The 25,621-nt window shown below is 41.2% G+C and overlaps 1 protein-coding gene and 1 long non-coding RNA gene across 2 annotated transcripts in view; one reads left to right on the forward strand and one right to left on the reverse strand.

Moving 5' to 3' along the window:
- The window catches only part of znf830 (zinc finger protein 830), a 70,385-nt gene extending 57,592 nt beyond the window's left edge, over positions 1–12,793 (reverse strand). The window contains exon 1 of the mRNA XM_073054311.1: positions 12,641–12,793. Within this exon, the coding sequence (XP_072910412.1) occupies positions 12,641–12,763 (123 nt within the window). The 5' untranslated portion in view covers positions 12,764–12,793. The remainder of the gene's footprint in view (positions 1–12,640) is intronic.
- A 65-nt stretch (positions 12,794–12,858) lies between these two features.
- On the forward strand, positions 12,859–21,660 carry LOC140732127 (uncharacterized). The gene is made up of 3 exons (XR_012099992.1): positions 12,859–12,943; positions 15,530–16,765; positions 18,579–21,660. It is a non-coding gene; the product is annotated as an uncharacterized lncRNA (long non-coding RNA).
- Positions 21,661–25,621: the final 3,961 nt, after the last annotated feature.

Genomic DNA, 25,621 nt, shown 5'->3' on the forward strand with positions numbered 1-25,621 from the left:
CAGTGGAAAGAGCCTGCTTGCTCTTACCCTATCCATACCTTCACTATTTTGTATACCTCCATCTAAACTCACCTTATTCTCCTATGCTACAGGGAACAAAGACCTTTCCCTGTAATTCAGGTCCTCAAACCCTAGCAACATCCTTTACATTTTCTCTGCACTCTTTCAATCTTATTGATATGTTTCCTGCAGGAAGGTGACCAGAACTGCATTTAATACCTCACGTTAGGCCTTACCAATGTCTTATACAACTTCAACACAACATCCCAACTCCTGTGCTCAATACATTGATTTCTGCAAGCCAATGTGCCAAAAGCTCTCTTTATGACCCTATCAACCTGTGATACCAATTTTAAGGAATCATGGATCAGTATTCCCAAATCCCTGTGTTCTACCACACTCCTTATTGCCCTGCAACTCACTGGATAATTCCTACCATAGTTTATAAGTGCAACATCTCACAGTTGTCAACATTAAAGTCAATTGCTATTTTTCAGCCCATTTTTAAGTTGGTCCAGATCCCACTGCTAGCTTTGATATTCTTCCTCTCTGTTCACTATGTCGCCAATCTTTGTGGGCAAATTACTGGAGAGGATTCTTAGGCACAAGAATTACAATCATTTGGAGAAGCATAGTCCATTTGGAAAAATCAAAATGGTTTTGTGAGGGAGCGAGAAAAACATCTTGATGAAGGCAGAGCAGTGAATGTGGTGTATATAAATTTTAGTAATTCATTCAACAACATTCCCCATGTTGGGCTCATTCAGAAAGTCAGGAGGCCTGCAAACCAGGAAAACCTGGCTGTGTGGATTGCAAATTGGCTTGCTCATAAAAGGCAGAGTATAGAACTAAGAGGAGAGTATTCTGCCTGGAGGTTGGTAACTAGTAGTGTTCTGTAAGGATCTGTTCTGGGACCCTGCTCTTTGCAATTTTTATAAATGACTTGGATGAGGATGTGGAAAGGTATGCAAGTTTGCAGATGACACAAAGATTGGCAGTGTTGTAGATAGGTTACAACAGGACATTGATAGGATGCAGAGCCGGGCTACAAATCAACAGATGGTGTTCAACTCAGAAAAGTATGAATTGATTCATTTTGGAAAGGTAGAATACAGTGGCACAATTCTCAAAGTGTAGAGAAATGGGGGGCTCTTGGGGTTCACGTCCATACATCTCTCAAAGTTGCATGCAAGTTGATAGCAGCACAAGCTAATAGGGTGGTTAAGATGGTGTATGGTGTGTTGGGCTTTATTAATCAGAGGGTTATGTTCAAGGGCCACAAGGTAATGCAGCTCTATAAAACCCTGGTTACAACACACTTGGAGTATTGTGTTCAGTTCTAGTCACCTCATTATCAGAGTATTTGGAAGCTATAAAGAGGGTGCAGAGGAGCCTTACCAGGATGCTGCCTGGATTAGAAAGCTTGTTTTATGAGGATAGGTTAAGAAAGCTAGGACTTTTCTCTTTGGAGGATGAAGGATGACTTGGGAGGTGTACAAGATGTTAACTTACAGAGACTTTTTCACAGGGCAGAAATGGATCATACAAGCAAGTATATCTTTAAGGTGTTTGGAGTATACAGGGGATATCAGAGGTTGTGGATGGTGTTAGAAAGAGATACATTAGGGATATTTAACAGGTTGTTAGATAGGCACATGGATGAATGAAAAATGGACGGCTATGTGGGAAGAAAGGGTTAGATGGATCTTGGTGTAGTTTAAAGGGTTGGCACAACAATGGGGGCTTTAGTGCTGTATTGTTATATGCTCTATTAGCCTTCTGCCTTTTTTTTGACATTGAATTTCGATTGCTTGAATTATCTTCTCTATTAATTTTCATTCCTTAGATCCTCAGTTGTTCAGGATATGGACCCTATATCCCATTGTTTATCGAGGCTCCTGATGCTCTTGTGCCATTGCTATTCTGCTAAAAAGCAAATTGTAAGTAAAAACTGGTCTATCTAATGAGGTCACTGCTACTTCAGCAGAGACTTTTCACAGGGCAGAAATGGATCATACAAGCAAGCATATCTTCAGCAATAATTGGCCCACCAAGTTCGATGTTAGTGAATTGAAGTTTAGGAGGAGAAATCTTAATAAATATTACCATTATATTTATTCAGGAATGCAAAAACCAGAGTAAATTATGGAGTCAAATAAAACCATGTACTGTAACACATCAAGATATCAGATCAAAACAGATTATACTTGCCTCTTTTTTCTACCATGTGGAAGTTTGTAAAATATAACTTGTAGCTATTTCTATCCTCAGTAATTCAAGCAAAGTGCTTGAAGCTAATGTATTAAAAGAACACAAACAACACAGTGGAGGACCAGACACAGGCTGACAATGCTGCACTGGCTTAACTAAAAACCTACTAAAGCAGTCTCCCTTCTGCCTACATGTCCAAATCATTCCATTCTCTAGATATTCATGGTGCCCATCTTAGAGCTTCTTAAACAACTCCTTTGTATTTCGCTCCAGTAATGCCCCTAGCAGTGCATTCCAGGCACCTACCACTACTATGTACAAAAAAAAGCCACACACATTTTTGCATTTAACACCCTTCCCCTCACCTTAAATACATGCCCTCTAGCATTAGATATCTTAACCATGGGTTTAAAAAGATACCAGCTGCCTACTCTATGCCCTCATGATCTAATAAATCTCTATCAGGCCTCTCTCCTCAGCCTCTACAGCCACAGAAAAAACAACTCAAATCTGTCCAATCTCAACTCATGGCATATCCTGGTAAATCACTCCTGCACTATTGCCATAGCCTCCACAACCTTCATATACTGGGGTGAATAAAACTGAATGAAATACTTCAGATGTACAGGCAAGCTAGAGCTTTACAAAGCTACAGCATAACTTCCTGAGTCTTGACTTAGTGCCTCGACGAAGAAAGGCAAGCATGCCATTTGTCCTCCTTACCTATCAATCTGGGCAACTGCTTTCAGGTAGTTATGGACTGAGACACCAAGACCCTCTCTGTACATCAACATTGTTAAGGGTTCTGCCATTACTTGTGTACCACACTTTTACATTTAATCTCCCAAAGTGCAACACATCACTACCTGTTCTTTCTCCACCCATATCTGCAACCGGTCTATATGCAATTGTATCCTTTGGCAGTCTTCTATATTATTCACATCGTCTCCATTCTTACATCGTCTGCAAACTTACTACTGCACCCACCCATGTTTTCATCCAAGTCATTTATCAGAACCAACAGGCACCCCAGTATAGATCACTGCAAATCACCAGACGAAGACCTGCAGCCAGAATGCTACTGACCACTACCTCGTCTTCTATAGGCAAGCCAATTCGGAATCCAAATGACAATCACTATGGCCCATGCAACTCAAAATTCTGGATGTGCCTACTGCATGGGACCTAGTCAAATACTTTACTGAAATCCACATAGACAACATCCAGAGCTCTACCGTCATCACTTCCTTGAAAAACACAATCAACATAAGACATGACTTGTCCCACACAAAGTCATGCTGACTGCCTCTAATTAAACCATGATTCTCCAATGATCATAAACCCTACCCCAAGAATCCTGTCCAGTAGCTTCCCTACCATTAATGTGAGAGTCACCAGTCTATCCCTATAGCCCTAATTAAATAATGGAACAGCATTAGCTAGTCACTAGTCCACTGGAAACTTCCCTGTGACTAGAAGGGATATGAAGATTTTGGTAAAAGATCCAGTAATTTCATCTTTTGCTTCTCAATAAACTGCTGCATATCCCATCAGGCCCTGGCAACATATCCACCTTAATGTTCTTCATGAGAGCCAACAGTATTTGTTCATTAGTCGCAAAATGCTCTGGTATATTAGCCTGCTTCACACTGATCTCACTTCCAGCTACAGGTAAATAACGACAGAACGTACTCACTTAGGACTTTGCCCACAGCCTCCACCTCCAAGCACATGTACCCTCATTTATCCTTCAGTGGTCCCACCTGCTCCCTAATTACCCTCTTGTCCTAATGCACATGTAGAATGTCTTTGGCTCCTTTGTAATCCCACTTGCTGAGGGCATTTCATGGTCCCTCCAGGCTCTCCTAATTTCCTTCTTGAGTTCTTTTCTAGTTTCTCTATAATCCTCAAGGACTCAGCTTGAATGTAGCTTCCTAATCCTTACATGTACTTCCTTTTCCTTGACCAAATTCATCACCTCTCTCATAATCTAAAGATCCACTGCCTTTCCGTACTTGTCCTTTCTTCTTAAAGGAATATACACAACCTGTACACTTTACAGTTGTTCTTTGAACACCTTCCACATGCCAGATATGGACTTGCACATTAACAGCTGCTCTCAATTAACTCTCCCTTGGTCCTGCTTACTCTCATAGTCTGACCTGCCCCAATTTAATGTACTCCCACAAGGATCAGATTTACCTTTATTCACAGCTATCTTAAAGCTTCTGGAGTTGTGATCACTGTCCCCTAAATGTCCTCCTACTGAAAGGTCAGTCACCTAGACAACATCAGATCCCCACTACCAGGTCCAAAATGCACCTCCACTAGTTGAACCATCTACTTCAAGATTTAAGAAACCCTCCTGGAAGCATCTAACAGATTCTGCCCCATCTAACCTCTTGTGCAAAAGAAGTTCCAGTTTATATTAGGGACATTGAAATCATCCATGGCAACAATTCTGTTGTTTCTTTCACCTTTCCTAATCTACCCATATATCTATTGCTGAATTTCCAGTGGCTATTGGGGGGGGGGGGGGGGCATTGGCCTGTGGTATAATCCCAACAGCGTGATTGCACCTTTCTTACTTTTGACTTACACCCAAACAGATTTGGCATATGAGCCCTCCATTATATTGCCATTGAGTGCAACTGTAATGTTCCCCCCACCCCACCCGCTTCTACCTCCCTGCCTATTCTAAAATCTCGAAACGCTGGAATATTAACTATCAAATCCTCTCCCAATCTCAACCAAGTCTGTTATGATCACCACATAACGTCATGTACTGATCCATGGTCCAAGTACATTTCTCAGTCTTAATACTCCTAGCATTGAAATAAAACACACTTCAACCCATCCATCTCATCTCGCCTATTACCTTGTCCTTGCCCACCTTTCCTGACATACTCACTGGTGATGGCATTTACCTTCCTCTCAATCCTGCCACTTAATGACCTGATAATAGGCAGTTTCAAAACCAGTACGGGCAAGATGGGCCGAAAGACCTGCTTCTGTGCTGTAGTTTTCTATGACTCTGTGGTGCTCAGTGATTTGGGACAGGTAATAGTCAATGTTTCATGCCATTGAACCTTCACAAGGACTAAAGAAGCTGCAATCTGAGTTCAAGGCCACTGAACCAGACTAAACTATGGTAATCGGGGAAATGAAATTGAAGTGATCAAATAAAACCTGAAACTTCAAAAAGAATCTAATCTCAGCAATGATAATATGGCACCACTGGATGGTTATAGGAAAAAAACTGTATCACTAATGTCCTAAAGGGAAAGGGCATCTATACTTACCCAGTCAAGCTTCTTTGTGAATCCAGTCCCATCAATGTGGTTGATTCCCACAGTCTACTTGGTTTAGGAGCAATTAGGACTTGACAATGAATGCCAGCTTATACTGTCTACCTCTCATGAATGAGTAATTAATAAAAATGTTTTAGTTATAGGACTGGGGGGATTTAAATGAGAAGTTTTGGACATCTAAGATGGTGACAATTTCAGGAAAGGAAGAATACCTTGATTCGAAATGCACAAAAGGACTTTAGATGTGACATGGAACAAGTATTTTAAAGAACTGGCAAGAGGTGCAGAAGTGTGGAGAAAAAGAAATGAAATGTCAATGAATGCCCACAGATGTGGCATAGTGGGATAAGGCAAGAAGCGTAAATGGATCAAGGCAGAATTTGGAAGGAAATATGCTGGAGTTCATAGGACTATGAGGAAGATATGGGTCAAGATCAGATTAGTGTAAAATTGAGTGCCTGATGGCTAAGAAGAATTCAGTAAACCAAAATGCCCACTCTCTTTAATATTAAATATTTCTTAAACGATTTGAGCTAAAACAGAATAGACTGTATTACATGTATGTTTAAAATTGATGATAATTAAACAAGGAGTCCAGAAATGTTATCCTGTCTTGGCATAAAAATCTGGTTGAGGGAGACATGGGCATAATCATCAATGACATAAAAAGCAAATATGTCAGGAGACCTGCTAGGGTCCTCATAGGGGTAGACTAGCAGTAGAAAGTTCCAGGTGTGAGAATTCCTGTTCATTACAGCAATACATAAATAAATTTCATGCACTTGCATGATGTATCGGGGTGAGATGCACAAGACTGAAATCATCTTCAGCCCAGGGACAGACCCTTTAGTCCACAATGTCTGTGCCACTGTGATGCCAATTTTAACTGCATATCTGCCTGCACCTTATCTACATGTCTTCATTCCCTGCCCATTGAATGCCTTTTAAGTGTTGCTATCATATCTGCTTCCACTACTTTCAATGCACCCACCACTCTGTATAAATTTTAAAAAAAATTGCCTTGGGAATCTCCTTTACACCTCTCAGCTTGAAGCTATGCCCTCTAGTATTTGACATTTCCACTCTCTGAAAGAGACTCTGATTACCTTCGCTGTCTACGTCTCTCAGAGTTTTATCCATCCCTTCAGATCTTGGAGTTGTACAGCATAGAAACATTGGATTGTCTACTCTAATCCAATTTTCCTGCAGCAATTCCACATTCTTCTATGCCCTGCTCATTTGAGTACTTGTATAGATAGCTCTTAAATCTTGTAACTGTGCCTGCCCAAATCAACTCCTCTGGCAACCAGTCTATGTGTAAAGTTTACACATCAGATATCCTTTAAATGTCCTCTCACCTTGAACCTATGCATACCGCTACGATGAGAAACAGTCCATTAACCTCTTACTATTACCCATCTATCACAGTAATCTCTTAATTTTATATACCTGCATCATATATCACCCCCTAGAGAAGACAATCGATTGACATCTTTTTCAAACTCATAGACTTTCACATTTATCTTGACTATATCTCTTCCCACTCAGTCTTTTAAAAATGCTATTCCTTTCTCTTGGTTCCTCCATCTGCTCTTAAAATGAAGCTTTCCATTCTAGAACATCTGAGATATCTGCTTTTTTTTCAAAAAATGGTGTTTACCTTCCACCTCCATCAATGCTGCCCGCACCCAGATCTTCTCCATTCCCTGCACATTTGCCCTCTCTCTATCCTCCTGCTATCATAACATGGATAAAGTATCCCAGGTGCTTACTTACCATCCCATTGGCCTCCGTATCCAGCAAATCATTCTCAACCCGCCATCTTCAATTGGATCCTTACACTAAGCACATCCGTTTTCCATAGGGATTTTCTTTCTGTTACTCCCTTGACCACTCATTTCTCCTGCCCCCCACCCCCAATGATCTCCCTCCTGGCACTTTTCCCTGCAAGTGTGACAAGTGCTACACCGGCCCCTATACCTTTTCCCTCACCACTACTCAGGGATGCAAACAGACCTTCCAGGTGAGGTGACTCTTCACCTATGAGTCTGTTGGAGCCACCTATTGTATCTGGAGCGGTCACCTCTACATCGGTGAGGCCCGACTCAGATTGGAGAACTCATTGAGCACCTTTGTTCTGTCTGCTGCAAAAGACAGTATCTCCCAGTGGCTACCAATTCTACTTCAACTTCCCATTGCCAATCTTACTATCCATGGTCTACTGCCATGAAAGACCAAACTCAAGTTGGAGAAGCAACGCCTCATATTCTGTCAGGGTGGTCTCTCCAACCAGATGGCATGAATATCGATTTATCTGACTTCAAGTACCTACTGATTTAGCCCTTTCGTTTTCCATCCCCTAATGTGGTTAATCTCTCAACCTGTCTCTTCCCTCTGGTTCCACCCTTCCATCCCTTTATTCCATGGTTCACTGCCCTTATTAGATTCCTTCTGTAATGTATTATGTGAGTATTCGTAGGTCAGAGTGCGTATGACGTCAGAACACGGGGGTTTTGTAAAATGGAAGTCTGGTGAATAAACGTGTTTAATACTGCGGTGTCCGAGTCACATTAAGGCTACATGGTGTCAGAAGTGGGATTAATGCTACATGGTGTCAGAAGAAAGCGGAAAGGAAGAGAAGACACGTAAAAAGATGTCACAGTTACAGCCACCGTCGAGTTTAAGCCTACGAGGTAATATTGCTGAGAATTGGAAGGTATGGCTCCAGCAGTTTGAGCTGTTTTGCACCGCTAGTGGCGTAGATGACAAGATGGAAAAAGTGCAATGTACTATGTTTCTGCATGTAGCAGAGGCAATAAAGGTTTGCAACACATTTGTCTTCCAAGAGGGTGAGCGAGATAAAATTGAAGTGTTGAAGAAAAAGTTTCAAGATTACTGCGAGCCGAGAAAAAACCTACCGTACATTCGACACATTTTTTACGAGGGCTCAAGGACCGACAGAGACTATAGACGCCTACGTAACAGATTTGAAGAACAAAGCAAAAAACTGTGAGTTCGAACAACTGCATGATTCTTTAATATGCGACAGGATTGTCTGCGGCATACGAGATGATCATGTGAGAGGCAGGCTGTTGAGAGAGGCGGAGCTTACATTGGAAAAAGCGACTGATATGTGCCGTGCTAGCGAGATCACGTCAAGTCAGGTTAAAATGCTTAATGAAGAGACTGAAGTATACAAAATAAAAGCTGTGAAAACTGACAAGAGTCGGACAAAGCCAGCTCCACAAGATAATCAAAAGGAAGTTAAATGCAACAGATGTGGTTATAAACATGGATACAGAAAATGTTCAGCCTTTGGTAAGACATGCAAATTATGCAGAAAGAAAAATCATTTTGCAAAGATGTGCAAATCGCAGGAACAAGCAAGGAAAATGCATGCTGTGGAACAGAGTGAGTGCAACAGTGACATGTTCATTGGAACAATTGAAGTGGAACAGGAGGTCAGTGCTCCACTTCGAAAGCTACTCGAGAGACTGACTGAAGGACAAGCACAGTCACAGTTCTATCGCACAAGGTCTGGGAGACAAGTCAAACTTCCAGCTAGATACAGAGACTAGATCTACCTACAGTCTCGCACAGTTTGAGACAAAATCACACATGTTATAAGTTCCAAGGTGTGAAATAAAAGGTTTATTAGTCTATGTTAGTAAAAGAAAATATACTGCTGATAGTATTGTAAGATACAATGTAGAATACAGTATAAGTTAAGATTTTTATTAGCTTATGTCATGGCTGTTGTAATGTTAGAAAGTCATACCTAGAGGCATTGTTTTGATAATTCACAGTATTGTAAAAAAAACTTGAGAAGGGGGATGTAATGTATTATGTGAGTATTCGTAGGTCAGAGTGCGTATGACGTCAGAACGTGGGGGTTTTGTAAAATGGAAGTCTGGTGAATAAACGTGTGTGTTTAATACTGCAGAGTCCGAGTCACATTAACGCTACACCTTCTTCTTCAGCCCTATGTCTCTTCCACCTGTCACCTCTAAAGCTTCTAACTTTATCCACCCTCCCCCACCAATCCACCTTCCCCATTACCTGTTCTCAGCTCTCACGTGCAACTTGTCTTCCTCCTCCTCCCCCACTTCATTATTCTGGCTTCTAGTCATTTATTTTCCATCCCTGAAAGATTCCCCTCCATTGATGCTGCCTGACATGCTGAATTTCTCCCAGCATTTTGTGTGTATCTCTCACCACCTTTTCCTTCAGGAAAAAGGTATTCAGATTATTCAAAGCAACAGTTCTGTTGAAGGGCCTTGTCCTGAAATAGTAACTGTTCCATTTCCCTCAAGAGATGCTGTATAACCTGCTGAATTTATCCAGCATTTTGAATGCGTTGCTCCAGATCTCCAACATCTGCAGACTCTCCTGTGGCTCTACATTATTCAATCTCTTTTTGACTCACGTCCTCCTTGTGAATCTCTTCTGTGCCCTCTAGAGCTTTGTCACATCTTTCTCATGGTCAGGGAATCAGAAATGCAGACAATATACCACTAGCCAATATTTTGTAAATCAGAATCATGATGTTTCAATTCTTTTACTCATCGCCTCAGCCAGTAAAGACAAGCATGCAATATACCTGCCTCACCCTACCCATGTTTCCATTTTCAGGAAATGATGTACTTGTGTCTCTGCTCAGCAACACTTTCCAGGGTCCTACCATTCCTGTGGCCAGGTTTTACTTCACAAAATTCATTTATTGCAGCTAAATTCCTCCGCTTATTTTCTCAGTTGATGTATTTCCCATGTAACCTTAGACAACCTTCTCCACTGTCAACTGTCCAGCAATTTTGGTGTTATTTGCAAACTTACTAATTATGTCATCAATGTTCTCATCCAAGTAATTAATATATGGCAATGATAAGAAACCAACATTGATCGTTGTGGCACACCACTGAACAAAGCCTCAATTCTGGAAAAACAATTTCTCTCTTACACCTTCTGCACTCTACCACCAAACAAACCATTTTTCTAATCAATCGGATTGCTCACTCTGGCTCCTACATGTTCTAGTTTACTGGTCCAACCTACCTTGACTAAGGCCTTACTTAAGACCACTGTGCTGAGGAGTAGTGCACTTCTTACCATAAGCCTCAGCTACATCAGCAGCCTGTGCCAAAGTGGTGGGATTCCAGACAGCCCTCGGTCACCACGGCTGTCCTCTGCCATCTCTCTCTGGTGTGTGGGGGTTCAGGAGGGATGGTGGCAGCTCCCTATGGTACTGAGCCCCAGTTAAACCAGCAAAGTAAGCTCACAGACTGAGAACAAGCTGCCCCCCCATCCCAACAGAGACAACATCCTGTGAAAACCCACAGGGGATCATTAAGCAACAAATGGAAACAAGGTTGAGGGGCATGTGCTCCTGAGATCAAGCCTCATGATAGGCAAATCCTGGGGTCAAAACCCAGAGGTCAGCGAATCCAGAGGTTGGGGGCTCAAAGCTTTCAAGTCTAGTACCTGGGCCAAGGGCAGGGGGTCAGAAGCAGCCTGTTCTGGGGTTGAAGGACTAACTGTGTGTTGGGTGGGAAAGGTGTTTAATTTGCTGTTGCCTGTATGTTGATCGTGTGTTCTGCTGAACATTGTGAGCATAGTACGTAGGGATCAGAACATGTGGTGACATGTGTGGGCTGCCCCCAAGACATTCTTAACTTGCATTGGTTGTGAACGTAAATGACACATTTTACTCTATATGTCAATGTACATTTGATAAATAAATCTAATCTAATGTAGGCAGCATCTACTGTCAAACAGTTCGATCACCTCTTCAAAAAACCCATGATTTATGAGGCATCTTTCCCCATGCTCAAAGCCATGCTGACAATTCCTAATTGGTCTCGTTTTTGCAAATGCAAACAAATCTTGCCTCCCAGAATCCCTTGTAGTACGTTTCCCCATCACTCTTGCAAAGTTTACCAAGTTTATCCCTGCTGCCCTTTTTAAATAGAGGCACATCATCAGCTATTCTCCAGTCTACCAGTACCTCACCTATGGCTGACAATGTTCCTCAAAAATCTTTCATGGAGCAGTAGGAACCTCCTGCCTTGCTTCCTATCAATCCTGAAACTGTGCAGTCAAATTTACCGATGTCAGCAGCATCCCCTTAGGTAATGGCAAAGCACAAAGGAGCGCAAATACTAATAACCAAGCGTCCTGATTACTTTAGTAAGGTATGAAATGAGCTACTAGAATGCCAACATTATTAGATGCACAAGGCAACACAAGTGAATCTGCAGATGCTGGAAATAAATAAAAACACAAAATGCTGGCTGAACTCAGCAGGCCAGACAGCATCTATGGGAGGAGGTAGTGACAATGTTTCAAGCTGAAACCCTTCATTATTAGATGCACATTGAACACCTGAAAAACATCAAATGTACCAATCCCATTTCCTAGTGGATGCTACAAATGAAAGTAATCTGCTCTAGATTGTCTCAACTTCAAAGCAATTTGGACATAAAAAATAAACACGAGTCCATATAATAGCCAAATTCATTTACTTGTCTGCCTTTCTTTCATATATACATCCCCTGGACCGTTTCAGTTTACGTGAGCACTCGTGCTAATTGTACCGATCTATTAATTTCAGGCAATGCATTTGAAAGTCGTATCTTGGGGATCTGAAACGGTGTACAATAACCGTTCATGGGACTTGATGAACATTTTGACTAAAACACCAAAGGGGTCAGACTTTGACTATATCGGAACAGCGCTATCCTTCATGGTTTAAAAAGAACGTCTACAGCAGCACCCCCCGCCCTGGTTACCCTCGACTTTACTGATCTCAGGGCACTGGCGTTGTTTACTTGGTGACACAACAGAGAATGAATGGAAATCTGAAGCAACACATACAATATGCTGGAGGAGTTCAGCAGGTCAGGCAGCCTCAAAAGTGGGAAGTAAGCAGTCCACCCTTCATGAGTCTCTCGGTCCGAAAAGTTGACTGTTCATAACTCTCCACAGATGCGGCATGACCTACTGAGGTCCTGCAGCTTTGTGTTTGCGTTGATCACGTTGTTTACTGATTGATAAATGTGGACGTGGGCCTGATTGGCGAGTAACAGGTTCACCCCCTGCAGCCGCCCGGCCTCTCCAAAAGGATATTTAGCGAGCGGAGACTCGATCCTTCTGCTGCTCGCGCCCGCCCGCTGCTTCTCCCTCATCAGCCGCCGCAGCTCCTGCTGGTTGACAACTTTCTTCTTCGCCTTGACCAGAGCCGCCATCTCCCTCGCAGCGATCACTTCCGGCGCGAACCGGATGGGTTTCTGTGCGCCGTGTGACGTCACTTCCGACCGGCGGTAAACGCCGCCTCTCTCCGCCCCTACAGGCGGGGAGGGGAGGTCAAACATGGAGGTTACGTTGCAATTGTCGCCAGGGCAAAGGAAACTGATTACATTCCCGAGGTACTACGATGAAAAATCAACAGTTACAGATTTTCTTCTAAGGCACTATGATGAATGTTACAGTCAAATTAAGTATTGTTGAAGCATAACAGTTTGTAATGTAGAGAACAAGTCCGCAATCTCACAAATTGCAAACTGAGTACTAGATAGCTTTAGTGGGGAGGTAAATATTGGGCGGCAAATCAGGAACCTTGGTTGTTCTTCAAATTTTACATTCCCATTTTTGAGGATTTTTACTTCGTTTGCAAACCCTTTTCTCCCTTAGTTTTGCGATTCTATTTCTCCCCCACTAAGTAGGTCAAAACATAATAATGTAAAAATTAGGAGAAGGAATAAGCCACTCATCTATTCGAGGTTTATCTGTCACTTACAAAGATCAGGGTTGATAGATTTAAATACCATTTTTAGTACTCATTCCTTCAGTCCCTTTATATAGTAAAACTAATGATGCAACATCCTTGCGACTTTGGTGGTACTGGATTTATGGATCTTCTCTGTTTTTGATGTGCAGAATGATTATGGTTGATCTACAGAGAGGTCCTGGTGTCCAAGTCCATAGAAAGTGGCCATGTATGTTGATAGGCTATTAAAGAAGGCATGTGACATATTTGGTTACCTTGGTTGAGGCTTTGAGTACAAGACTCGGAGAGTAATGTTGCAGATACTTGGAACTTGGTTGCTATGCCAACTTTGGTTAGGTTGCAATTGGAGGTATGTGTGTAATTATTACAGGGAGGATATGGAGACTGTGGAAATGGAGAAGCGATTTACCAGGCTGCCACTGACATTAGAGGGAACGAGCTATAAGGAGAGGTTGGAGAAACTTGCTTTTCCTCCAGGGTTGGAGGCTGAGAGGAGATGTGATTAGAGTCTATAAAATTATGAAAGACGGATAGGGAAGACTGCATGAATCTTTTTTCCCAGGATAGAAATATCAAGTTGTGTAGAACATGTATGTAACCTGTGTAGAACATGTATGTAACCTGAGAGGGGTGGGGAGTTGAAATAGATGTGCTAGACAATTTTTTTTACTCAGAGATTGGTATGTGCCAGGAATGGGCTGCCAGGACTGGTCATTAAAGCAGATAGGAAAGTAGTGTGTAAGAGTGTTAGATAAGACTTTTAAGATATACCGTAAGAGCAGAATTAGGCTGGTTTATTATCCCCATCTACCCTATTATCCAGCCATCTCCCTTCATCCTTTGACACCCTTACTAATCATGAACCTATCAACCTCTGCTGTAAATACACCCAATGAATTGGCATCCACACCCACCCAAGCAATGCATTCCACAGATTCACCAGCTTCCGGCAAAATAAATTCCTCCTCACCTCTGTTATAAACAGACGTATTTGTATCGTGAGGCTCTGTCGTTTGGTCTGAGAGCCTCGAACTATCAGAAACATCCTCTTGATATCCATTCTATCTAGGCTTAGAATATTTCATATATTTCAATGAGATCCCTTCCCCCCACCATTCTTCTAAACTCCAGTAAGTAAAGACCCGGAGCCATCAATTGCTTCTCATACATTAACCCTTTCATTCTTGGGATTCTCAGGACCCAAAACTGCTCACCACAGATAGACAGATGATTATGCAGGGAATGGAGAGATTTAGGTGCAGGAGGAGAGATTTAATTTAATTGAACATCATGTTTGGCAGAGACATAGGCCAAAGAGCCTGCTCCTGTGCTTATTCCGAGTAAATGTTATTTCTAGTAAAACACCAAATCACTTTCAATTGACTTTGTTCAGAAGGTACCCAGTGGTGAAATGAATTTTCTAGTGAACTAGTAAAATTAAAAGCAAACACAGGAAACAGGTGAGATTAAAAGGAATGGGATTGTGGCTTGGTGAATGTAAATCGGGAAATGAGGGGAGTGTCGGAAATAGCACTCTAATGAGTTAAAAATGAATTTGGAAAATAGGGCCCTGGTGAGTTTAAAGAGAGTGCAGTAAACGGAACTAGGTGTGTTTCAATGGAGCACAGAAAACTAGACCCAGTGTCTAAACGGATTATACAGTAATTTGGGAAATGGAAGACATCAGTAATTAGAGAACCATTTCACTTGAATGTGAATGATAAGATCCTGCCTAAGGCCATTGTCAAGTGAGTCAAGTCTCCTGTGGTTTGGTCTCCTCAGTACAAGGCAAATCAATGGGTGGGAGACATACAGTTTCCCCATCAAGCCTGGAGTCAGGCAAGATTTCCCTCTATCCCCTGTGTTCTTTGTGTGCTACACAGAATCCTTTTCCAATCCATCCAGAAGGATCAGAGCATAAGAGGGGCAACATTGCCAAGTTTCTGCCCAGATTTGCACCTCCCAGTTGCCCCCCAGCTAACAGGAATCACCTGCAGCCTATCTAAACTCAGCTCTCACCACAGCCCTTATTCAATCATCAAACCAGCCAGCCTCAATTAGTTACTTCTAACCTTGTTGCCTATGAGCTTAGCAACTGCTTTCTTTTGTTTTGTGGCCCCAGTGGCTTTTTATGGTTGCAGTATATTATTAAAGTTATTTGTTCACTGCTGAATCATCTCTGCTGTTCTGAATTTGGTCAAACCTCTTCTACATTCCCTGACAGGATGAATGACCTGGCAAAGTTTGCATGCCTGAGGGAAGTCATCTGTCAACAGGAGCACATGATCCACAAGCAACAGGAAGCCCATTGACCATCTACTCACAGCTCTCAACTAACTCTCCATCTCGTTACAGTGGCCCTGTTAATTAAACTCCTCCCTCGGCACCTTCAAATTCAATGCCTGAATGCCTTGGTGGATCGCGGACCCGATGGTATCACTTCCTGGCCCAATGTGCCTTACTCTTCGAGCTCCAGCCACCTCTATCTGCTGCAGACTGAACCAAGATTGCCTTCATCATTTCTCTCTTGACTGGGTGAGCTCTGACCTGGGTCAATAAACCCCCATTTGCAACCAATATGAAGATGGGATGCATGCACTGGGGTTTCGACCATTTGGGAAATGGAAGGAAGGCAGCCAGCTCGGATACTTTGCCTGTGCCAAGGCTCATGTTCTGTGCTGGATTACGTGTGAAATTCAGGACCCTTGCAATTGGAATGAGGCAGCGCTGCTGGTCCATTGCTTCCACGTCATTTTGGAGCACTTGAAAGATGAGCTGCTGACCTGGGAGACGTCCATTGAACTCAAACACCTCATCATTCTGGCCCATCAAATTGATGATCGTCTCATCGAATGACCCACCAAATCATCAGCCAAAGCCCCAGTTCCGTTCCCAGAACCATTTCAATCTGCTGGACCCTCATCATCAACGTCTCCAGAAGCTATGCTGTTTGGGGGTGCTCTCTTCACCATCCCCTTCCCTTACCCCCCCCCCCCAAGAGCATGAGTGTCAGTGGAGAAACAACTTGAATACTTACTGCAGAGCCACCGATCACCCATGCATCAAACGTTCACTGTGTCTGGGAAAACGGCACCAGCAGGTAGATACGATGGGCCTTGCTGAAGAAGGACTTGGGGAAAACTTGAAAAGTGTATGAGAATGCCTTGGTGAGTAGGTTTAAGGAAAACACCAAGGCATGGTACACATATATTGAACTGTGGTCAATCAGTGAACAGGAGCTTGAGAAGAGAGCGACTTCACATGGATCCGCGATTGAAGATTAAAAAAGCATGCTCGTGACTGTTTTTGGAGTTTGAACTGCAGCCAATCAGTGAATGGAATTCATTAGCAAGGGCAAATAAAAATAAGGCAGGGGCAAGCAGAGGGGCCTATTGTGTGAGGGGGCCACTGTTAGAGTGGGGAAGCTTTGGTCATCAGGCTTTGGCGAGATAGTTATCTGGTAAGTTTCTTCTTCTTTATTCTTCATTCCTTGTCTGTTACGGCATAGTTAGAGCAGTGAGAATGACTCCAGGGCAGTGTTATGTTCTTAGTGTACTATGTGGGAGTTCTGGAAGACCCACAACCTTCCATGTAACCACGTCTGCACCAGGTGCCCCGAGCTGCAGCTCCTCTGAGAACGTGTTAAAGAACTGGAGCTGCAGCTCAATGACATTTGGCCCATACAGGAGACTCAGGAAGTGATAAATAGGAGCTACAGGGAGGTACTCACCCTTGGCTGCAGGAAGCAGGCACTTGGGTAACTGTCAGGAGAAGGTAGGGAAATGGGCGATGAGAGCAGAGTCCCCTTGTGACCGTACCTCAAACTGTTTGGGTACTGTTTAGGGAGATTTTCTACCACGGGGAATATGCAGTGATCTCTAGCACTGAGGCTGGCACTGTGGCTCAGAAGAGAATGGAGATGAAGAGGACTGCAGTAGTGATAGGAGATTCCACAGTTAGAGGAATAGAGATGGGATTCTGCATATGCTACAAAGACAACTGGGGTGATATGTTGTCTCCCAGGTGCCAGGGTCAGGGATGTCTCAGATTGGACAACGGCATTCTAAAGGGGGAGCATGAGCAACAGAAATCTTGGTACATATTGGCAGCAGGGACATTGGTAGGTATGGAGAGGCGTTCCTGAAGAGAGATTTTAAGGAGCGAGGTATAAAGCTGAAAAGCAGGAGCAACTGAGATTCAGAATAGGAGCATTTGGCAAATAAATGCTTGGCTGAGGAACTGGTTCAGAGGACGGGGTGGGGGGGGGGTCAGATTTCTGGATCATTGAAGTCTTTTCTGGGGAAGATACAACCTGTACAAAAGGGACAGGTTACACCTGAATCCGAGGGGGAGGAAAATCCTTGTTGGCGAGTTTGCTAGAGCTGTTCAAGAGGGTTTAAGCTAATTTGTCAGGGGAATTGGAACTGATGTTTTAGGACTGAGGATGGGGCAGTTGGTTTACAAACAACACAGTGAGACTGTGAGCAAAGATGAGCTGTTGATAGGGTAAAATTGCAGTCAATGAGATGAGTTGCAATGTAAAAGGAGGATAAAATCAAAATGGGTGATGAATACAGTGCTGAAGGTGTTATATTTGAATGCATGCAGTATACAGATAAGGTAGATTAACTTGTAGCACAGTTAGAGACTGGCAGGTGTGACATTATGGGTATCACTGAGTCATGGCTGAAAGAAGATCATAATTGGGATCTTCACTTCCAAGGATGCACATTTTATTGAAAAGACAGATGGATGTGCCTTTGTTGGTAAAAATTGAAATCAAATAATTAGAAAGAGGTCACATCAGACTGCAAAATGTAGACTCCTTGTTGGTACGGTTAAGAATCTGTAAGGGTAAAATGACCTTGATGGGAGTTATATACAGGCCTCCAAACAGTAGCAAGATATGGGCTACAAATTACAACAGGAGATAGAAAAGGTGTGTAAAAAGGGCAATGTTAGGATAGAGCCTCGAACTGTCATACCAGAGGTGATTGAACAGCATGACATTAGACTTCTGAAGTTTGACAAGGATACCAGAAAAGCAATTCTGCCTGATACATTGAGAACAGAAATAATAAAGCTGGGTTCGAAGTATTTCCATAACAGTGAGGGGCCTTTCCTACCAACAAATAACCACTCAATGAACAAATCTTGGTTCAAGAGGAAATTTTAAAATGGTCATGGTGAGGAAGTGACTTGCTCATGGCTGGTCTATTCCCCTTCTAAAATGTCCACATTTTGTATCTGTTGTCTTCTCTATCTGTTGTCAGACTATCAATCCTCATTGGACCAGGAAAGTGGATTCAACCAGTGGAAAGCACCTGAAAGGATTAGTGTTCATGAAAATGCCAAGAATCATTGGGAATGCTTCATACAGTGGAAAGAAATGAAAAGAAATTTAGCTGGAAACAGAGGAGTTATTGACACAGTATTTCAGTCACAGATTGAGAAGGAAAGGCAGAAGTGGTGTGATATCTTGACGAGAATCCTTCACTGCATAAAATTCCTTGCTACTCAGGACCTGGCTTTGCAAGGACACAGAGAGTCACTTCAGCTAGACGATGACTCCAACGTGGGAAATTTCCTTGGCTTACTGAAACTACTGGCCATCTTTGACCCCGTCTTAAAAGAACACCTCACTCATTTGGAAAGTCATCCTGGATTCATGTCTTATCTTTCACCGGGTGTCCAGAATGAATTCATTACATGATGGCATCCACTGTTTGCCAGAATTTACTGAGAAGCATTCGTAAAGCCAAGTACTATGGTCTCATGTTTGACTTGACTCCTGATCAGGCACACCGTGAGCAGATGTCAAAAGTAGTGAGGTATGTGGAAGTTGATTTTGAGAGGGAAAACAGTCCGTGTTAGAGAGTCCTTCCTTGGTTTTACCCAGATAAGCCAGAAGGATGCTGAGAGCTTGGTTGAAGACATCTTGATACAGCTGGAGAAGGACGAAACGAAGCTACAAGATTGTCAGTCACAGTGCTGTGACAACGCTGCTGTGATGGCTGGACACAGAAGTGGTGTTCATCAAAGAATAAGTGAGAAAAACAATCTGGCAGTGTTTGTGAATTGCGATAATCACTCACTGAACTTGATGGGTGTACATGCAGCCAAGCAGGATACTATGATGGTCACGTTTTTCGGAACCATCAAAGCTCTCTACATGATTTTCTCTCGTTCAACACAGCGCTGGGAAAAACAAAAAAACGCTGTTCCTGTGGTTGTTAAGTTGGAGTCCGAAACCAGGTGGAGTGCAAGGACAGAAGCAGTGAAGCCCATCAACAAGTACTTTGAGGAGATACTTCAAGTTCTCCAAGACATGATAGACAATGAAAAGACCAGTGAAATAAGAAGTGACACAGGGCAGCTATACAACTGCATGTTGAGTTACGATTTTCTGATTTTGCTAGGATTCTGGAACAAAGTTCTCATTTGCATTGACCGTATTCAAAAGAGGCTGCAGGATCCTAGCATGAACTTCCACAATGCTGCCCTGGATTTGAAAGCCCTCCAAGATCATTTTTAAGATGAAAGAGAAGTGTTGGTCAGTGAGTCACTCGAAGAAGGAGTCAGTCTCTGTCAAGAATGGAATATTGAAGTTGAAAGACGTCAGAGACGAAAGAAACAAATGGTTAATGAGAACCCAAGAGATGCTGGGTTAACAGCTAAGGAAGAAATGGAAAGAGTCATGAAGGGAACACTCGACCATCTTCACAGAGAATTAGATGAAAGGTTCACTCGTTTGCACAACACTGACACCAAGTTTGGGTTCCTTCTTGATGTCGAGGGACTGTGTTACGGCGCCGACAGTAATGACCTAAAGAAGAAGTGTGAAAATTTGGGCGAATTGTACAGCTCTGATTTTGATGGACAGCAGCTATATGAAGAAATTTTGTATTGCAGAATGTTGCTATCAAGGCAGGTCAACATGAAAGTATCAAGACCTGAAGAGCTTCTTGAATTTATTGCTCAGTATGGAGATGAGTGTGTCTTCCCCAATCTTCGCATTGCTATTCGGATAATGCTAACCATTGCAGTTTCCATCGCCAGCTGTGAGAGATCATTCAGCAAGTTAAAACTAATACTTTCATATTTGAGAGCCTCCATGGGTCAAGGCAGACTCTGTGATCTTGCTCTGCTGTGTGTAGAAAGAAAAGAAACTGAAAAAACTGACTTTGATCACATCATAGACCAATTTGCATCAGTGAAAGCAAGGAAGGTGCAGTTATAATTTTCATGTACTGCCATAATTTGTTAATTAAAAGATTAATGAGTTTGACTTAAATTTTTGAGCTGATATTATGGTAAAGTTATCTAAAAGATGGGGAGACTTCCGGTAAGATGGTGATTGTTTAGTCGCTTCAAACTTTTGCTCCGTTATATTTCTTATCATCACACTATGTGTCTCCCTTTTTAAACCTTAGTTCGTTATTTTATTTGTTTTTTTTATCTGCCTGCAAATACGTCTATCTTATAATGGCTACAAAAAATACTAAACTCGGGGAAAAAAGAAACTTTTATGTCTCTGTCGACCGAGATTCTCTCTATCCTGGAACAGAATCGACAAGACATTCTAACTGACATCAAGACTGAATTTAGAGCCTCTTTCAGTCAGCTGGAGTCAAAATTGGATCAGATTAATGCCAGAGTGGATGACCAAGCCAAACATTTATCTCGCATCGACCTAACCTCTGAAGATTTAAAATGCCGTGCTCAGCATCTGGAAACTCTCTGCTCCAACTTAACAGAGCAAAACAGCAAACTTACTTCCAAAATGGCGGATCTCGAAAATCGGAGCAGGCACTGCAATCTGCGAATTCTCAGTTTGCCGGAGGCCACCGAAACGGGTTCTTCCGTTGAATTTTTCTCTTCTCTGTGAGAATTTCGGGAAAGAATTTCTCCCAACTCCACCTGAGCTAGAAAGAGCTCACAGGGTCTATGTCCCTCGAGCTGTTTTGGGTTCTAGACCACGGCCAATTATCCTGTGTTTCCATCGATATCAGGTGAAAAACCGTTTGATTATGAAGGCACGCCGAAGAGGTACTCTGACCTTCCGTAATAATACCATTCGTATCGTGGAAGATTATGCCCCCCAGGTTCTGAAGATGTGTGCCGATTTCAAAGGCATTATGAAAGAGCTCTTTAATCGTGGATTCAAACCCTTCTCTTCGTAATCCTGCCGATCTTCGAATTACGCTTACTACTGGAGAATATAAGTGGTTTAAATCAGTTAAGGAGGCTGAGTTGTTTGTTGGAAATCTTCCAGCCATCTTGATTTCTTCGGACCCAGTTTGATTTTCTAAAATGGCTGATAAGTATTTCTTGAATTAAAGTTTTTTTTGCGAACTCAGACTCTACTTGAATAACTTAGACATTAACTACTGAGATTCTAAGGGTTCTAGTTAGTCTCTCCCTGGACTTGGTGCGATTTTCTTAAATAGATTATTTAAATTTAATGTTTCCCTGTGGACTTAGATTTTACTTGTGTAATTTACTCTACTTTTGAATAACTTTAACTATAAAGAACTACAATTGGTCTTAATTTGTTTTGGAGGCTTGGAGTGTCTTATTGAAGGTCTCCCTGTCGATTTACGGTATAAGACTTGCCTTTTTTTTTAAACGGCTGATATGTACTCTCCTTAAATATAAAATTTCCCCCTTTTTTCCCCCATTTCCCTTTCCCTTTCAATTTTTCATAGTTTCTCGCGGGTAGGTTAGCTATTGATTTTTTTTTTGTATTAAGTTTTATATTTTTTTCTGATGAAGTTGTTCCTATTTGTAATTTTGCTTTCTAGTGCATAAATTAGTTAGTATTTGCTACATTAGTTACGTGGAGCTTATGTTAATGTTATGGAACTGGAAGTTGTTTTTGGGGTATCTTTTTTTTGTAGAGCTAGCTGCTTTTTTGGGTAGCCATCTAGTTTTGGGTTGTGAGGGTGGGGGGGGGGGGGTTCTCCAGTCCCAACACTATTTATTGTTTTTTCTGTTTTTCCTTGTTATTCAGGACATGTTTGTGTCCTGATCTTATTGATTTATGTTTATATTTTTGCTTCCAGACTGTTATTGCAATGTTAGATTTTATATATGCCTACTACCTTTTACGTATTAACAATTGATAATGGTTAATACATTGAAATTTGTGAGCTGGAATGTAAAGGGATTGAATCATCCTGTTAAAAGAAGGAAGGTCTTCTCCCATATTAAGCAACTTAAAGCTGACATTGCTTTCCTTCAAGAAACTCATATTCGTAGTTTTGATAATTCTCGGCTTATGTCAAAGTGGGTGGGTCAGCATTTTCATTCATCCTTCCTGGCCAAAGCTAGGGGGGTTTCCATTCTTATTAACTCAAATATTCCTTTTGAGCTCCATAGTAAGGTATCTGATACAAATGGCCATTTCATTATTGTTTCTGGTAAATTATATAATACTAAAGTTGTTCTAGCTAACCTGTATGCTCCCAATTCTGACGATGTTAACTTTTTTGAACTGTTTTTTCCTCGTTACCAGATCTGAATTTATATTGTCTTATATTGGGTGGCGACTTTAACTGCTGGTTAGACCCAAATTTGGATCGATCGTCCCCTATTACTAGATCACCTACTAAATCTGCTTTAGCTATTCACTCTTTTCTTTCTAACTATGGTATCTCTGATATATGGCATTTCCTTCATCCTACTGAGAGAGATTATTCTTTTTTTTCACATGTTCACCAAACCTTTACTAGAATTGACTATTTTTTAATTGATAATCAACTTATTTCATTTGTCCATTCTTGTGACTATCAGAGTATACTGATCATGCCCCAGTTACTTTGTCTCTAAATTTTCCGATCATGCCCCAGTTACTTTATCTCTAAATTTTCCTGGTCTCCCTCAGAGGAATAAACATTGGCATTTTAACCCGACTTTATTATCGGATGATGATTTTCTTAAATTTATTAAGGATCAGATAACTTTTTTTTTAAACACTAATACGGCATCTGAAATGTCATCCCAGATTGTCTGGGATGCTATGAAAGCATATTTGAGGGGTCAAATAATTTCATATACAGCGAATCTAAACAGAGAGTCCTGTATAGAGTGATTAGACATAATTAATCAGATTAAAGAATTAGATCAATTATATGCTCAGACTAAAAACCCCGAACTATATAAGAAGTGTGTAGAACTACAAACTAAATTTGACCTTCTCTCTACTCAACCAGTTGAACGTCAACTTCTTGAAAGTAAGAGTCGCTTAAGAACTTTTTAAAAGCTATTATTAATGCTTTTTGAGATAGTGATTTAGATGCATATCATATTTTTTAATGAGTTAAGTATTGTATGTAATTAGTTTTGCTACAACAAGTGTATGGGACATTGGGAAAAAAAAAAGTTGAATTTCCCCATGGGGATGAATAAAGTATCTATCTATCTATCTATCTATCTATCTATCTATATTCACAGTGACAAATCTGGTAAATTTCTAGTTAATCAGTTGAGACGTTCTAAAGCCAAACAACGTATTACAAAGATCCGGAAGGAGAACGGGGATATTACATTGAATCACGCAGAAATTATTGACGTATTTAAAAATTTTTATTCTCGGCTTTATTCCTCTGAATCTCTGAATGAGAATATTTCTGTTGATCTTTTTTTAGATAGCTTGAATATCCCTTCGCTTTCATCTGATTCTAAAGCAAAAGTTAATGAGCCTATATCATTAGAAGAAATATCTTTTGCAATCTCTGCACTGTCTTCAGGCAAATCTCCTGGACCTGATGGGTTCCCCGTAGAATTTTATAAATCATTCTCTTCACTTCTTTCACCTCAGTTACTCTCAGTACTATCTGACTCGTTTAACTATGGTAAATTGCCACCCTCATTTAATGAGGCATGTATTATTCTTTTATTAAAAAAGGGCAAAGATCCAACAGAGTGTTCCTCGTATAGGCCGATTTCTTTGCTTAATGTTGATGTTAAAATTTTGGCCAAAGTTTTGGCTCATAGATTAGAAACTGTTATACCCTCTATTATTTCTGATGATCAAACTGGTTTTATTAAAAATCGTCTTCCCTTTTTTAATATACGGCATTTATTCAATATTTTATATTCACCTTCAACTGGGACTCCTGAATGCGTTATCTCTCTCGATGTGGAGAAGGCATTTGATTGTATAGAATGGAGCTACCTTTTTGCGGTTTTAGAAAAATTTGACCTCGGTCAAAGTTTTATCTCTTGGATCAAGTTGCTATATTTATGTCCTACCACCTCTGTTTTGAATAATTCTCAGCAATCCCAGTTATTTAACCTTAAACGTAGCACCTGTCAAGGATGCCCCTTAAGTCCCTTTCTTTTTGATTTGGCTATAGAGCCTCTGGTGATTGCATTTTGATGCTGTCCTGAATTGACGGGGATCTGGAGGGGGGGTGTTGAGCATAAAGTTTCTCTTTATGCTGATGATCTATTACTTTTTCTTTCAAATCCGTCCACATCCTTACCTCCAATGTTTTCACTTCTTGATCAATTTAGCCAGTTTTCTGGCTATAAACTTAATTTACATAAGAGTGAACTTTTCCCAATTAATAAAGAAGCACAAGTATTAGCATTTCGCGACCTCCCCTTTAAAGTAGTTGCTAATCAATTTACCTACCTTGGTATTACAGTTACAAGGAAGTTTAAAGATCTTTTTCATGAAAATTTTGCCAATCTTTTGTACTCTACAAAACAGAGTTTGTCACAATGGTCACCTCTATCTATGTCCTTGGTAGGTCGTATTAATGTTAATAAAATATATGTTCTCCCTAAATTTTTATATTTATTTCAATCTATTCCAATTTTCATTTCTAAAACCTTTTTTGATTCCTTAGATTCTATTATTTTGTCCTATCTGTGGAAGAGTAAGCATTCTAGAATTAATAAAGTTTATCTTCAAAAATCTAAAAAAGAGGGTGGCATGGCCTTACCTAATTTTCGTCTATACTACTGGGTAGCTAATATTTGTTGTCTTATCTTCTGGTCTTTTTTTCATAGCCAGTCAGATCGCCCTAAATGGGTAGCAATGGAGCTGAATTCCACTAAAGATCTATCTATTTCTGCACTTCTTGGTTCTGCACTCCCTAGTAGTTTGTCTAGACTAATTGTTAATCCTTTTGTTAGACATACTTTGAGAATATGGGCCCAGTTTAGGAAATTTTATGGTTTTTATGATTTTTCGCTTTCTAGTCCTATTTTACATAATCATCTTTTTCTACCTACTATGTATGATTCAACATTTTATGATTGGTATAGAAAGGGCATTAGGTATTTTGAAGATCTTTTTATCGAT

Source organism: Hemitrygon akajei, chromosome 8 (genome assembly GCF_048418815.1).
Source record: "Hemitrygon akajei chromosome 8, sHemAka1.3, whole genome shotgun sequence".
In the NCBI taxonomy this organism is placed as follows: Eukaryota; Metazoa; Chordata; class Chondrichthyes; order Myliobatiformes; family Dasyatidae; genus Hemitrygon; species Hemitrygon akajei.